At 43.7% G+C, this 16342-nt stretch overlaps 1 protein-coding gene across 1 annotated transcript; it reads left to right on the top strand.

Annotated features, from left to right (window-relative positions):
• Positions 1 to 191: 191 nt before the first annotated feature.
• Positions 192 to 16130, top strand: DCAF7 (DDB1 and CUL4 associated factor 7). The gene is made up of 7 exons (XM_048927001.1): positions 192 to 617; positions 6365 to 6523; positions 6980 to 7091; positions 7481 to 7599; positions 8248 to 8457; positions 9030 to 9147; positions 9680 to 16130. Exons 1-7 carry the CDS (start codon positions 480 to 482, stop codon positions 9850 to 9852), a joined length of 1029 nt encoding a protein of 342 aa, XP_048782958.1. The 5' UTR covers positions 192 to 479; the 3' UTR covers positions 9853 to 16130.
• The last annotated feature ends 212 nt before the right edge of the window (positions 16131 to 16342 follow it).

Genomic DNA, 16342 nt, shown 5'->3' with positions numbered 1-16342 from the left:
TGGGCGGGATCGAAAGCAACGGTAGGTTATACAGGCAAGGAGGAGGGCCCTCTTTGGGATTGAAGGTCAAAAAAACCAATAAAAGACTGAATTGAGCCAAATGGACAAAAGAAGTAACCAACAGATGCTCGAAGTGTTAATTGACAAGCAACACAGCCAACCCGCAAGCAGCGGGCGGGGCTACTCGCGTGGCTTCCGCTCCCGTTGTGTGAGGAGCCGAATCGCGAGCGGCCTCCGCGCTTTTCTCGCTGTCTCCGGGGTCTGGAGCCCGGCCTGGGGGCGCGGCGCCGTGCTGCGGCCTCCCCCGCTCCCCGCCACCTCTCCGGCCTCGCTCCTCTTCCCCTCGGCCCTCCCCGCCATCCCGCTCCCCTCGACCGGGCCCAGTGCTGCCCTCAGCCTCGCTCCGAGCTCAGCCCGCGCCCCATCTCTGCCGAGCCCGCTGCTCCCCTCAGCCCCGGCGGGGCCCCTTCGGCTGAGCCATGTCTCTGCACGGCAAGCGGAAGGAGATCTACAAATATGAGGCGCCTTGGACCGTATACGCCATGAACTGGAGCGTGCGGCCGGACAAGCGATTCCGTCTGGCGTTGGGCAGCTTCGTGGAGGAGTACAACAACAAGGTGGGGATCTTCCCGTCCGTGCCGAGGGCTGGGCGGGCCGCAGGGAGCTGTTGGAGGGGTTGGGATTGGGGTGGGGGGCGGCCGGTGCTGCTCCTAACGCCAGTGTGTGCGGTTGTTATTCAGCGTGACAGAAAGCTCACGGCCTGGAGTGGAGTTTGCGCGTATATCGGCTGTGTGGGACTCTGTTAGCAATGTTGTGCCCTTCTCGTGGTGCTTTCACGTGGAGCTGGGGGTGTTGATTAATGCTCGGCTGAACACGAGCCAGCAATGTGCCCGGGTGGCCGAGAAGGCTGATGGCATCCTGGCCTGCATCAGGAACAGGGAAGTAATCGTCTCCCTGTACTCAGCTCAGGTGAGGCTGCACCTTGAGTACTGTGTCCAGTTTTGGGCCCTTCGCTGCAAGAAAGACGTTGAGGCCCAGGAGCGGGTTCAAAGGAGGGCAACAGAGCTGTGAGGGGTCTGGAGCACAGGCCTTATGAGGAGCAGCTGAAGGAGCTGGGATTGTCCAGCCTGGAGAAGAGGCGGCTCAGGGGAGACCTCATTGCTCTCTATAACTACCTGAAGGGAGGTTGTAGTGAGCTGGAGGTCAGCTTCTTCTCTCATGTAACTAGTGATAGGACTGGAAGAAATGGCTTCAAGCTGCGTCAGGGAAGATTTAGGCTGGACGTTAGGAAATAGTACTTTTCTGAAAGAGTGGTCAGGCATTGGAATGGGCTGCCAGGGAGTTGGTGGAGTCACCGACCCTGGAGGCATTCAAGGAATGGTTGGATTTTGTGTTGAGGGACGTGGTTTAGTGAGAGCTGTTGGTGATGGGTGGATGGTTGTACTGGATGATCTTGAAGGTCTTTTCCAACCTTGGTGATTCTGTGATCCTGGAACACTGTGTTTATAAGTCTATAAGCTGCTTTCACCGACTCCTCATTGCCTTTGCTTTTCTCTGAGAACAAGGTTTTCGTGATGAAGTTGTGTCTTCAGTGTTTCCCCACTAGATCTAAGCAGGGAAGATTACACTGCTCATCCCTTCAGACACCTGAGCCATCCTACCTCAGCAGCATGCACTCATCTGTTGTGATGGATGTGCACGAATGGAGGAGAGATGAGGAGACAGACATAGCTGTAGAGCGTCCTGAAGTCTGCGTGCAACTAACAGTGCTGCCAAAGTAGTTTTGTGTGTTTATATCGTGTGTGCTTTGCAGCTTTGTCAGGCTGCTTCATGGAGAAAATCGTTTCAGAAGTTGATGTTGGGGTTTGGGCTTCGTGGAGGGTGCATTGAGATGAGGTGATGGTCAAGCAAGGATGGTATTTCTTTCAGGAGTTAAATGAGTGCCCTTGCAGCAGCCCTGGATGTGATGCTCCCACGTGAGCCAATGGTCTGGCTAGATGTGAATTGCTGGTGAGTGCTTTGTGGATCTGGGAAGGCTGCTTTCCAGACAGGTCTGAGCCTGCAAACTTGTTTTCTGCAGTGTGTACTCTGAGAACCAGCAGTAACAACTTTCCAAACGTTTTGTTGTTGTTGTTGAGAAGTGGTAGAGCTTGTTAATTAGGGGTATGTTTCTGTTGCATTTGCATCCTTCTGTTTGGATGGTTCCCTGGGGGTTGCTCCCAGTTACAATGTGATCAGGTCTGCTTTTCATTTCAGGCTTCAAGTATAAAGGCAGTTGAGTCAGCAGCCCTTTCTATTTCAAAAAACAACAGCAACAACAACACCCAAACCAAAAACTTCGCACTCACAGTTGCTTCAAACAGGAATTGTGTGGGACTGCGTAAGCTCCAGCTGTTTGTAAATGCTCCCCAGAGCTTCTCCTGGTCTCTGTGCTTCAGGAATAGCCGTTCTGTTGGCTTCAGGTCCATATAAGCGCCAAGCGTTATGAGATTTAATTAGTGTGTAAAGCAGGAAAGTAGTTGTATGAGAATGGGATGCCAACCCAGATGCTGCTGCTGCTACAGAAGTGAAGATGTGTCATTCAAAATGGAAGTTGTACAATAAATACAGTGAAAGATGACCTTCGCTTTGCTGAGACGTTTTGCCACGCCTCTGATAATTCAAAGGGAGAAGGCAGGGTTGCGTGGCCTTTTTGCTTTGATGTTTGTCACGGTGCTTTCAGTACAGTCTTCTTTACTTCTGTTTTATACTGCCAACTTCTGACACCAAAATACGCATGGAAGTGCGAGTGACACCAAGTGAAAGGAAAATGGAAGAGATAATGGAAGCTCTCTTCCACTTTAACTTTCTCTTTGTGTTTTGAAGGCTTTTGACAAGCTCCAAATGCCATTTCTGTTCTGCCACTGCAGTGTTTTGTTCTAAACAACTGACTTCTTTCCTTCCCCTGCTACACTAAAAACCAGTTCAGAATAGCAATTCTAGGTTTCTGAACATGTAACCGAATAGGTGGCTGCATCTCTCCTTCATTACCCTTCTGTGTGTTTGGGTTTTTTTTTTCAAGGTTCTTAGTGCATTAAATCTTTTCTAATTGTTGCAGCGGAATTCCTGGTTGTTTTTCTGTTCCTGTAGTAATTGCCAGAGCCTGAAATACTTAAGGTTTCATACATAAAATGGCTGTTTACATGTCTGTTTTGGGTGGATTCAATTCCATCAGCTGCCAAGCCATGACTTACTGCTGCCCCCAGCTCCCAGACTCTTGGAACCTCTGTCAGCTCTCCCACTAACAAGCTGGATGGCACACAAGAAAGCTGATTGCTAAGATCTCTTTGAACCCCAGAGGAGTTTTGTTTCAGCTCCTACACCTGTGCTCATCAAATCACTGGTACAGAAAGAGAGATGACTTTGCTCCAGGGGAAAGGACTAAAATTATTCAGGCTAGGTTTTCCTGAGCTTCTTGAATCAGCAGACTGCTGTCAGGCTTCGGAATGCCTCATGGATCACAGGCGTAACGGGAGGGAGCTGAGGTGTTCGTAAGTTCTGCTGGTAATGCTGCAGGATCCTGCAGGCTTTGTGTATCTGTAATGGTCTGTGGCAAACAAGGAGAGGCTGATTTCAGGATCTGTCTGTAAGGCAAAACTCAAATCTGCTTCAGGAGGAAGCGGTGCTGCGCACTGTTTGGAGCAGACTGCTGGGTTATGGCTGCATGCTGTCACCTTCTGCATCCTGCCTCCAATCAGAGAGCATCCAGTGTGGCACTTTGACCAGGGAGCTGTTGTTTTGGGCTTTTTTTGTAAGGTTTAGGTTTGTAAAAAAAAAAAAAAAAAATGAATTGAATGTTGAAGATAAAATGGTATGGTGAGAGCTGTCTGATGGAACGAGACCCTAAAATCATTATGAAATGTCATCTTTTGGATCACGTGGAGGAGTTTTTCAGAAGTTACCAAAAGCAGGTTAAAGGCACTTCTGTACTCATATGCAGTGTTGCAAATCAACCTCATGTTAATAAGGTTCCAGTTGCGATAGGAAAATCCACGTCCAATCACAACCTATCTGGGTGTGTGGGAGAAACAGATAATTATGTAGCATTTCTGGCTACTGTCACAGCATAACTGCGAAACCAGTGGACGTTGAAGACCCTCATTTTCCCACGAGAATGAGTTGCAGGTAGATGTGGACTAACAGTTACTTTCCTCAGCCTTAGCTGGCCTAGACTTCAGGTGCTGCTTGATGCTGAGCTGCCTGCAAACCTTGCCTTGCTTGCAGGAGGGCCACACGGGGCTCTTGTATTATTAGCATCCTGAACACAGTTCCGTCTTTCCATCCCCCTGTGCTCAGGCTGCACAATGGGGTGGATAAGAGGGATTCTGTGCGTGTTGTGTGTGATCAGACCGTTGATTATACTGAGCTAGGAAGGAATAGAACTGCTCAAGCAGTGTTTTCTGCTTCTGTCTCTGGGCAGACCGATGCCTCCTGCTCAGAATCGTCACAGGCTGCTGTCAGGTCTGACAATCAGCGTCAAACTGATCTTCAGCAGTTGCCAAGAGATCTTGTGTCACTTAGCAATTTTTATTCTCTAACCTGGCCTTGCATTAAAAACGTCAAAGATGCAAAGATGTTGGATTGCTGTAAGGTCGTTGCTTTTTCTCCCTGTGAGGTTAAGCATGAATATGCAGTGCGTGTGTGTATCAATTCACACCAGCAGAAGTGATTTCTCTGCTGCTTTACATTTGCTTTGGTTATGGCTGTGTAATACACTCACGTTGAGTTGAAAACAGTGTAAGCAAAGGAAAAGAAATGATTAGAAATTGCTTGTCTTCTGATTCTGTCCTTGCCACCAGATTTTCTATGACCAAGGACAATTTGCTTCCTTTGTAAAATCTGCTTAGGGTTTCTGATCCCTAAAGGAGTTAGAAAGCTTTTTGTCAGTCACTTCAGAAGGCTGGGAGGCTCTTGGCGGGATCCTGTTGTAGTGTGAAGCATAATAAGGAGTTGCTGTAATGAAAAGAGCGCAAGGCAGACATCCAGCTAAGCTTCTAAAAACAGCCTGTATGTTTTCTAGGGGTCACCACAGTGTGAGAGAGATGCATCTTCAGTTTGACAAGGGGAAGGTTGGCATTTATTAGGAGCATCTCTAAATGCACTGGCAACTGCTGATGTTACAGTGGAAGGTCTGCTGAAGGACTTGTGTTGGTGGATATGGTAGATTTCCAGACAAGTTTAAACATATGGTTTATTAACCGTATTGCTTATGGGAGAATGTGTAGGAATTGTCCAGATAAACATCTTAGAATAAATCTGTTAAGCCACAGCCTCCAGGAGGAAGCCATGTGTGGAAAGTATTAGGAAGTTCCTACCACAAGCAGCTTACAAACTCACTGCAGTGAGTTGTCCTCTTTCTGTTTGTGTTTGGACAGCATGAAACACAGTGGGGCTTTCATCCTGCTTAGGTTTTGCAGTCACTGCTGGGGTAAACGTGTCCTCCCAGTCCGTATTGTTCTCTGAACCTTTCTGACATGTCAATATTTTTCTAATAACATCATGTCTGGACTTCAGGCATTACTTCAGGTGTTGTCATAACCAAGCAATGTGGAGATAGTTTCTTGTCTGCTCTGTCTTGCTTCACTTTCACAACTGGGTGTTATCTCATTATTCTGTTAAGAAAACAAACACCTAATTTGGAGATCGGCTACATAAAACCTGGCAGCAGACCTCCTTCCTTTGTCCTTCTCTCACAAAACACTTGAATAATTATGTAAACATTTTTCTCTTCGCCCTCCATTTGTCAAGTTTGAATTCTGTTTACTTTCTGCCTTTGGAATGGAATTAATCTGTATTTTAGTTCTGTGCAGTTGTGACAGAACGCATTTGTTAATGTGCCATTGAAAGCAGCCTGGTAGCTCGCTGATGGTGCCTTGTTCAGTCTGTAGGGTTTTAGCCAAGAGCACAATGATATGAGCTTTAATTGTTGGCCATGGCTTGCCTGGCTCTGAAGCATCACTGTCAGCATCAGTTTGGTTAAAGGTGAGTTGGAATAATTCTTGACCAGTTTATCATTTAAACAAGGCTTTGCAGTATGGAAAAGAGGAGAGTGGTCTTTAATCCTTTAGGAGATTGGATTTTTCTTCACTAAAGATCATCTCTTCAAAGCAGAGTGCTGTGGTGATTATGAGTATTCCACTTAGACTCCTAGCTGAGGCTTGTAGGCAGAGCTTTAAATATTCCTCATTCCACTGACATGATGGTCTTTTTTAATTATCCTTGAGGTTACAAAAGGCATCCCTCTGAAATGCACTCAGTCTTAACGCTGTAATTACACACTATTATTTGGATATAAATCCTTTCTTTTAAATATGGTTTTATACAGGTACAGCTTGTCGGTTTGGATGAGGAGAGTTCAGAGTTCATCTGCAGGAACACCTTTGATCACCCCTACCCCACCACAAAGCTCATGTGGATCCCAGACACCAAGGGAGTGTATCCAGACCTGCTGGCAACCAGTGGTGACTACCTGCGTGTGTGGAGAGTGAGTAAATCCAGTTCTGTGATTCTAAATTCTCCTTGGGAAATGGCAAACTGTGACATGAACTGTGTTGCACGTTGATCTCATTTTCACTCAAAACCAGATTTTTTCACTGTCCTTTCAGGATGTTTTGCACTTGCTGCAGTGTCAAAGTTGAGACATAAAATGAAGTCAGAGCACCTGATACCTTACTGTTGTTTTTTTTTAACCCAGTAATAATGTTACAAAATATGAAGGCTCCAGGAGCAGCAGATCTGTGATGACAGTTGCTGTTGGAATCACCTCAGTGAAAATAGGGGTGGTGATTGTTTTCCAGAGCTTTTAAGTTGTAAAGCTGAGAGGATAGAAACCTGGGATTAATACCTGGTATGTTGGGGTTAATACCTGGTGTGTTGGACGTGCAAGTGGAACCAGTCATGTGATATTGCTATTTCAGTCAGGTGCTTTGCTTTTTTAAAGGTGGGTGAAACAGAAACCCGGCTGGAGTGTTTGCTGAACAATAACAAGAACTCTGACTTCTGTGCTCCACTAACATCCTTTGATTGGAATGAAGTGGATCCTTACCTCCTTGGTGAGTCTGACAAAATGAAAAAGACACGCTCTTGAATTAAGTCTGGTGAAGTCCCAGTGTGATTGTGTTTGGTTTTTTGGTTTTAACTCGAGGCTTAAGGGATGGAGAAGTTCATCCCAGAGCTGCATCTTCCACACAGATTGAGGTAGACATAAGCTATTTACACTCTATGCCCATGTAATGTGAAAGACCCTATTAGCAGCTAAAAGGTTTGGGTGATTGAAATGCATGATAAGACTGCTTGACATTCTTGATTTTAACTGTATGCTGTCCTTGTGGCTGTTTTGGTCTGTAGGTGTCAGAAACTATTGCTGCTTAGAGCATTAGTGTAACTTGCAGAATTGTGCTAGTTTGCTAATATTTTGCTAAAAGAAGTGCTTTTGTTTCAGGTACTTCCAGCATTGACACAACCTGCACTATTTGGGGTCTGGAGACAGGACAGGTTCTGGGAAGAGTAAATCTGGTCTCTGGCCACGTTAAGACCCAGCTTATTGCACACGACAAAGAGGTGATGGATATTTTTGGTTGTTTACATTGCACTTTATTTTCAAGCAGTAAAGGAACAGAACTTTTGTTTTCCCCTTTTTTTTCCTTGAGAAATCTGATCATTCGAAAATCTAATGGTCCAAAATTAAGATTCGAGTTTCACGTGCATTAATTGTAGGTAAGATACAGTTTTAATATATTACGAACTAATAAAAGTAAAATAAAAGTAAAAATAAAATAAAGCTGTTCTATCAGCTATCAGAACTACTCTGCTCACTCATCATAGAACCTGGATTTGAGAATGTTTGTTCTACAAGATTATGCTGCAGAATATTTCAGAAAAATGAGGTAAAACATCAGACTGGAGTTGTAATCAAATGCCTATCAAAGGCAATAAACATCTTACAGGATTCTTTCATTTTGACATAAAATCTGAGTCCAGAAAGTAAATATGTTCTGTTTCAGTGAATAATCCTGTAAAGACATGACTCGTTCTTTCCCTTCCCTTTGGCAAATAACTGAAGAACTTGCCAGGAAACTCAAGTATTAAACAAAAAGCTGTTACAGTTGTAGTAACAATTTCTGCTGTCTGTATGGGAAATCCATTTAGCTGTGAATTAGGAGGCTCACTAAACCCAGGCTGTATTTGTTCTGTTTTGGTGTTGAGCAGGTGTATGACATAGCATTCAGCCGTGCAGGTGGTGGGAGAGACATGTTTGCTTCGGTTGGTGCAGATGGCTCAGTGAGGATGTTTGATCTCCGTCACCTGGAGCATAGCACCATCATTTATGAGGACCCACAGCACCATCCATTGCTGCGTCTCTGCTGGAATAAGCAGGATCCCAACTATCTTGCCACGATGGCCATGGATGGCATGGAGGTAAGGCACTACTTGTGCAGAAGGAACAGGGCAATTTGGGGATGGTGGCTTGGTCATTTACACTTAGCTCTTAAAATGAGGGTGCAGTGTCAGTAAGTGGAATATGAAAAGGGCCAATTCTTACTGCAGTCATTCCAGTAGGAGGCAGAGGTATGTTTGGCATTATAAACACGAAGGTCTCTGTGCCCCCTATATATTTCAGCCAGTTTTTGAGGGTTCTGTGAGCCAGTAGCAGCTTTCACATAAAATCATAAGTGCAAGTATTTTAGTCTCCTTGTTCTTTCTCTAAGGCAGTGTACCTTAGATTTTTACCTGTGTGCTTGAGGGAAGCATGAGTCACTTTTTTTTTTTCTTCATAACTCACAAGCCTTCTCCTATGTGAGGTCTGACTACTTTTGAAAGGCACACAACGTGCTGACCAGCTAGAAACTGTTCTTTGAGAACAGAGTGTGCTTGCCAAATGCATCCTTTAGGGAGGTATTTAAAGCCTTAGTTCAAAACTCTTTGTTTTCTGGATGGGATGAGGGATAGAAATACAAGTTATTAACTTGGTTTGATTTTTGTTTCTGAAGGTTGTGATTCTAGATGTCAGAGTTCCCTGCACTCCTGTTGCCAGGTTAAACAACCACAGAGCATGTGTAAATGGAATTGCTTGGGCACCTCATTCTTCCTGCCACATTTGCACAGCAGGTAAGTGTGGAAAGAGATTCGTGATCAATCTCTCACTGTCTCTGCTGGTGAATCTCTGGGAGTCTCTCATTACACTTGCAAAATCCTCTCTTCCCAAAATCTAAAGCAATTCTCATCCTGCCTTTTTGCTAAAGATTATTTGCAGTTTACGAGCACTCTGATAGTGACTTGCTTAACACTTCTATGGGAATAGGCAGCTACTAGGGTTTATCGGGTGAAAGTAGTGAGCCTGGTGCCCTGACTGTGCATCTCCTTTGGCTAAGCTATTCTATTTCAGTGCTGCTCAACTTCTTTTGCAATTTAATTCCTAAATGTTTGCACTTTGAGTTCCACCAGTTGTGTTTTTAACTTTGTCCTGGGTGAAGATGTGTACAAGTTCTTCTTGGAGCTCTATCACTGTATCTGTCTCACTTTGTTATCTGAACTGCAAGGGCTGTATTCAAGCTAGCTTTTTCCTACACCCCTTTTAGTAGCCATGTATGGACGTTTGGTTGTACGTTGGTCCCACTTAGGACTTCATTTTCTTTTGTAGCGGATGACCATCAGGCTCTCATCTGGGACATCCAGCAAATGCCTCGTGCCATTGAGGACCCTATCTTGGCCTATACAGCAGAGGGAGAAATCAACAATGTACAGTGGGCATCAACTCAGCCAGACTGGATAGCTATCTGCTACAACAACTGCCTGGAAATTTTGAGAGTGTAACACTGCTGCTTCGTGCCTAACTGAGGCAGGGCTGTATAATTTCCCCACCCCTCTAAAGTAAGAACAACACAAGTCAAGTGGCCAGTATCTGTTGTTGCTTTGCATCTACTGTTCCAAGAAACTGTTACAAGAATCAATGGCAGGTGTCTTCTGTCTCTCCAAGACTCCAGAATGCAGAGACACGCTGAGCCTCTTGGACCTTTCGGGTTCTGGTTTTCTTTTTGTTTTTGTTTTTTTTTCTGCAGTTAAAGTTCTGTATATTTGTTTGTTGACTGTGTTAATAAGCTTGCAGGCTTTAAGTTGCTGCGTGTGTCCAGGTGTTTGTCAGCTAGCGGGGCGGCACATCGAGCTGGTTTAATAGATGCAAGTGCAAAACAAGGTGGGGAAAAAGATGGTAATGTTAACAGCCACCTTGGCAGGAATCTTTGTCGTTCCTGTTGTTGCTGCCTCTAAACTGTTTAAACATTTGTATGTTTTTTATATATTGGGCTAACTTTCTATTGAGTAAGGCTTTTCTCCCGAATTCTTACTTTTGATATGTGATCCACTTCCATATACCCAAAGCAGGATATCTTTGTTGATACAAATCACAGTAACACTGCAGGCTCCCTGGCAGTAAAGGCCTGCCAGAACTAACTGTTGCCTTGGCTCTCAATACCTGGTTACCTGGTGCTGTGAAGTACAAGTACTTGTTGCACAATTTCTTTACACTTTTCTGATGCTAGAGGCAATTGCTACTATGGTAGGCCTTATTTTTAAATTATAACTGAATTTACTGTGTGTCTCCTGCAGTTGTGTTAGCTAACAGAACGGTAATGGGTTTCAGACAGAAGGTATTTGCATGACTTGAGCTCCCTCTGAGGAAAATGACTTCAGAAAAAAATGTTATTTGTAATAATGGACTCTGGACTGACGTTTCCAATGAAATGATTTCACCTTAGAGGGCTTACCATCTGAACCAAAATAAAATGGTTTCACACTTTGTAGCTTGCTTGATTGGCAAATAATACGAGCAAGATCTTGTGGTTAACCTGTACCATGGAGCTTCTTTGCATTTGTTCTGTGTTCTGGGAGTTCTTGAAAGGAGTGCACTGTTTTCCTAAATGTATTTGCTTTGTACTGTCAGGTCTTGTTGAATGAGCGAGATGAGTTGGAAGAACTCATCCACTATGCAGATGGAAGCTGTTTCTCTGAAAGAAACAATTCTCTAATGTAATGCTCAGAAGACAGATTTCAAGTGAAAGAAACAGTGCCACAGAGGCCGTAGTTTGGTGCTTGTCATCCTTGTGGCTCTTTGAGATGCATCTAAGGGCGTCTGTTTCAAATAGTGGAATGCTCTACAGTAATAGGGTGCAATCAGAGCTGAGTGGATTAGACAAGCTAAAAATCCTTACTAAAGTCTTAATATAACACAGGTGTTGAGATAAAAGCTCCACAGTACTCTTCTTCCAATGAAGACATGACAGCTGTAGCTGGGCCCTGGGAGCACACCAGCTGAGTTTTGATGGAAATGTCAGAAACAATCAGCGTTGTCTTTCTACCTGATGTACATTCACCTACAACTGCAGAGCAAAGCTGTGTGTTGTCAGCTTGCGTGGGGAAGGCAAGTTAGGAAAAGGGATTGCAGGGAGACAGCAAAGCTGATGTGGAAAGCACTTTCCAATACAGAATGGACTCTGGAAAGTTGTGTTGTCCTGGACATAAGAATGTTCTTGCATAGGTGACTTCTTGACATGGAGCTTAGAAAAGCACTGCCTTGCAAATCTGCTTGCAGTTCATTAAAGGCAGCGTTACTGCATCACCTCTTCTGACATCAGAGCCAAGGACTCCTAGCAGTTTAAGCTCATGTTTTGTCAGTGGCATCCTCTGTTCAGCTGTGGGATTTTTGACAGCAGGTTTCATTTGGTTTGGCAGTCAGTTTTCATGGTGCTGAGAGTAGGGTGTTCCACAGGCAACTTGATCCAGATGTCAGAGCAGTATTAGCCAAGTAGCTGGGTTATAACTTTTACAGTAGCGTTTCATTGTAAATTGTAAAATACTCAGAATTAAGTGAAAATTAGGGTTTTCTTAACAACAACCTATAATTACATTCACAGCTATAGAAACTATTAAAAATACATCCCCTGACTTACAATGTAGTGTTTAGTTATGAACAGTAGGCATAAAGTCCTGTGTCACTGAGAGAGATTCTAACTTTGGCTTGGAGTGCAAGCTTAATTGTTACTAGACAAGCTCTCAATTTGATTTGTGGATTGGGGAAGGATGGGAACTACCAGAAGTCCTCTTCATGTTTCAAAGTCTCACCCTTGCATGGGTGGCATGAGTTAAAAGAGACGAATGTGCCTGCAGCTTGGCAGCAGGTTTGTTTTAAACAACTGTAGAATTGTTCTTTAAAAAAGATATAAGCTAATTCAGTGGAAAATCAAGTGGCTAAAAGATTCCACAGGCCGTACTTAATGGCAAACAGTCTGTTCCTCAAGGAATAGAATCTGTTGTGCTGTGGTGGTAGGAAGTGCATGCATGGAGGGGCTGATCACCAAATATCCAGGTAGCTTTTGCTAACGTTAGAGAACTGCTGTCCTGCTGTGAACCCAACGAGTGTCAGTCCCTCCATTCATAAAACTGATTGAAGTTCACTCGTGGAATTGAGTTCTCATTCCAAACTACTCAAAGGCAAGTGAAGGAATTTTGTAGACTCCACGGGATTCTAAATAAAGCATGTATCCTGTTTGTTTAGCCAGCTGATCTGCCTCCTAGATCTGTAACATGTTGCTTTGGGCATCATCTGTTGTCATTCTTCATATGAAATTACATTTGAAATCGCTGGAGGCTGTTTTGGAGCAGGGAAACGCTGCTTAAAATAGCTGCTTTTCAGAGAAGTCGCTTGGAAGGTTAATGACTGAAAAGATAAGAAAATCCTCATGGGTGAGATGTTCTCTAGTGGAAATGGCACTTCATAAAGAAAGGAAGTGAGAGACTTGGATGCCCTTCTGCCAGCACCTGCTGACACAGTGGCAGCAAGCTGACTGTCTGCTTGCTGGTTCAACTTGATTTGCAAGGTAAAATAGAACCTTGAGATTTGTCACTGTAGCCTGCGAGTCAGAAGATACAGTGTAGCTCATTTTATTGGCTTAATGTTCAGTTCTGTTAGTAAGAAACCCCCATAAGCATTACTTTTTTTTTTCTCTCCGAAGTTCACACATAAAAATACTTCAGTGTTTGATCTTTATTATTTTGTGCTCGCAGGATGCAGAGCAACTGCTTTCAACTGCCTCATATCCCCTGAGTGTGGATTGACACCAAGGGAGGAGTCTGAGCGTCAGTGAGGTTAGAAAAACAGAAAATTGCTGTTGTTGGTCCAGATGTGATTTTGATACTTGTACAGAAATGTCACTTTTCTCTGACTTTATAGTTCGTAGCACTTCGGTTGGTTGATTCCAGATATGCTGTTGTCTGGTCGTTGTGTTCTGTTGAAGCCAAGCTTTCCGTAGGTTTCTACTGTTGTGTGGGCAACTGGTTGTGAGTGTATTGGCTCTCAGTCAGGAGATATCAGTCATGTGGTGCCTCATTAGTGAGGCTGAAAACCTACAGAAGAGAAGATGGATGTGAATTAGTGTTGTCGTATGCAAACTCTTCATTGTCAGAATGGCCCGTGGTCAGTTGCATCTACTGGACTTGTACTTCTGTGTGCAGGGATTTAAAAGGCAAGGATTTGAGTGCTTTGACAATCTATTTAGAAAGGAAACGGTGGTTTCAGAGAGTGATATGAAAGGAGACTGTTAATACAAGTTGTTCCTTACGGAACCTTGAAATGTACTTAAAAGGGGAGGCATTGCCTCTCATAAGTCAAAGTTAATGATCCTTTCAAAACTTAGCTGTAATTACTCTCCTGAATGTTCTAGATAATACTGAAAAGATCTATTTTTGCCTGGTGTCGCAGTGAGAAAGCTGCATCAGTCTCAACTACAGATCGCTGCCTACCAGGGACGAGGTGAGGGGAGTCCAATATTTTGGAATTCGCAGATGCTCTTGTGCTTGTTTTAAATGTAAATTAAAAAGCTGAGTGTGTCTGTTTTGTTCTCTTGCAGATGGCACTTTAACAAGTATATTTTTGGTAAGATTAGGAGGAGAGTCATCTTTTCCTCAGTCTTTTTATGGTAGCCGTTTGTGTTTTGTATGAAATGTTAAATACAACAGTCACTGCAATCCTTAACTGGCTATGGTTGGCAGTATCTAGTGGACCCTTATCTGTTTCTCCTAAACACCAATACCATGAGCACTTGACAATACTGTTAATGTTAAAGTGATGCTCTCTAGTTAGAGAACAGCACAACCTTACGAGGTCAACTTGTATTTTAGTGTTGCTTGTCACCTTTTTGCTTTGTTTAGGAACTTGGCAGTGTCTGGAAATGCTTGAGTTTGAACATGATGGCAGTAGGGGCAGATTAGTCGTGTGCAGATGTAAATGGATTCTTCAGATAACATTTTTAGGATCAAACAACTCCTGCTGATGGTAAATTGATACAACCTGGATCCTTGAGCCTGGTGGTTCCCTGTGTTTAAAGGTGTTCTGACTCTTTCAGAACATCCTTAGGAGGATCAGTGATAACAGAGGTAAGCTATTAGCTCAGTACATTGCAGAAGTTATGGTTCCATCAAAATACTGAAATGCTTTGTCTTCCCTTTGCTGGTTGGCAAAATGGTCCAGGCTGTGTTATCCAGTCAGCTAATAAGGTTATCTCTGGTACATGCTGACTGCTTTCTACTTTCAGACCAATATTCCAGAGCAGGACTGTTCTTACAGTGGACGTTTCAAATGAGGTGTTCAAAACCTGTCCTGGAATGGGCAAGATACCGTGGGTTGTGGTCCCTGTTTCTCTTGACCTTAGCAGAGGTCAAGGTTTATTTGTACATGGCACTTACAGAGCACTTTCTCATGCTTAGAGAGGCAGCTGTATTGTCCCCTGCTTACCTGAGAAGAGTCAGGTTTTATTGTTGAGGATACGGAGTGTAGTGGGCCCCTGACTTCTATCAGGAAAAGATCCCCAGAACTTCTCGTCAGCACCAGCACTAAAAAGCAGGAATCACTAAAAATGCACCTGAGCACCAGTAGCAAAATGCTCATCCAGCAATTCATGGCAGATTCCAGAGGCAAAGGCATTTGTGAAACTTGCTCACTGCTGTCTACTTTCAGAAGGTAACTTCAAGTATCTTGGTGGCCTTTTGTGCAGCCTTTGGCACTCAGCATCAAGCTAGAATCTTCATGCTCATAATTTAAAAAAGGAAAATCCATTGGCTTCCATCGAGTTCATCCTTCAGTAAATCTAACAAAGGTTATTTCCTGAAAATATTGCTGCCCAAGGTAGCTGTCACAAGTGGCAAAAGCCCATGGTGCAGCCACAAGTCAGCATCCCTTGGAGTTTGCTTTCCTGATAGTGAAACGTGGGACTCTCAGGTCTCCATTGGAAGCAATGGTTGGGTCTGTCAAACCTGAACAAAGGCAGAAACACGAGAAACCAGTGGCTGAAAGAGTCATGGTGCAGCTGTGAGGCAATGCATTGCTTTTTTTTGACAACCTGATGAACACGAATTATGAAATTTACTATTTAAAAATATCTTTTTTTTTTTTTTTTTAAAACTTGGGTTGCTAGCAGTGTAAAATGTAATTTAAATCTGTTGCGCCGAAGCATTTTTGTTACCAGTAGTCAGTAGGAGATGTTTACTTTTGTGTGTTTTTTCCCTCCTGCTCTTTCCATTCGCAGTCCTGTTGTGGTCATTTCCTGAAGGTGTAATCTTTGTAGCATGATTGTACAAACATTCATATGAAATTCCTGACTTGTTCTCACTAAAATATGCTGAAGCAATAGTAGTTTTATTTCTGTCCTTCTTTTCTCCCCTTCCACGTTGAGATTTGCAACTCTGCTCCTATGCTGTCCTAGAGGAATCCTAGTATCCTGCTATCCAACAGACGTATGTTGTTGACATGGATAACTGCAGTGTCTCTACTCCCTTTATTTTTATGGAGAAAATACAAAAGGTTTTGTTACAATGGATTTTAACACCTGCATCATGGAACCACGTTGTGGAAACTCTGTAAATTTTAAGGCAATTTTCTGAAATCGCTTGAAAGTGGAATGTTGCACCCTTTTATGCTATTTCCTGCTTCCTATGTAGTTTTACTCAGATTTTTTAACCTTCTTTCTAAGTTCCAGCCTCCTGTGTATTAGGTACAGTATTTTCTGCCTTTCATACTTTGTAATAAAAATGGAACATTTGTAGATTGACTGCAGTTCACTGTGTGGTGAGTTACAACTGGGACCCGTGGGGCAAGCAGGGATGTACTTCCACAGGAGACACGGAGCCTATTTCAAAGACATTGCTGAGAAGGTAGGGTGACTCCTTTCTCTTGTCTCTGTGTTACAGAACTGGTGCCACTTTATATAACTTTCATCCTACCAGCACCCCAACTAAATTCCTTATTCGAGCTACT

Source organism: Lagopus muta, chromosome 25 (genome assembly GCF_023343835.1).
Source record: "Lagopus muta isolate bLagMut1 chromosome 25, bLagMut1 primary, whole genome shotgun sequence".
In the NCBI taxonomy this organism is placed as follows: domain Eukaryota; kingdom Metazoa; phylum Chordata; class Aves; order Galliformes; family Phasianidae; genus Lagopus; species Lagopus muta.
The sequence above is the reverse complement of the archived record's forward strand: the minus strand, read 5'-3'. Positions and strand labels throughout refer to the sequence as shown.

Coding starts and splice junctions, on each gene's coding strand:
- DCAF7 (XM_048927001.1), top strand. CDS start 480: ATGTCTCTGCACGGCAAGCGGAAGGAGATCTACAAATATGAGGCGCCT. Junction 618..6,364: donor TGGAGGAGTACAACAACAAG/GTGGGGATCTTC, acceptor GGTTTTATACAG/GTACAGCTTGTCGGTTTGGA. Junction 6,524..6,979: donor ACTACCTGCGTGTGTGGAGA/GTGAGTAAATCC, acceptor GCTTTTTTAAAG/GTGGGTGAAACAGAAACCCG.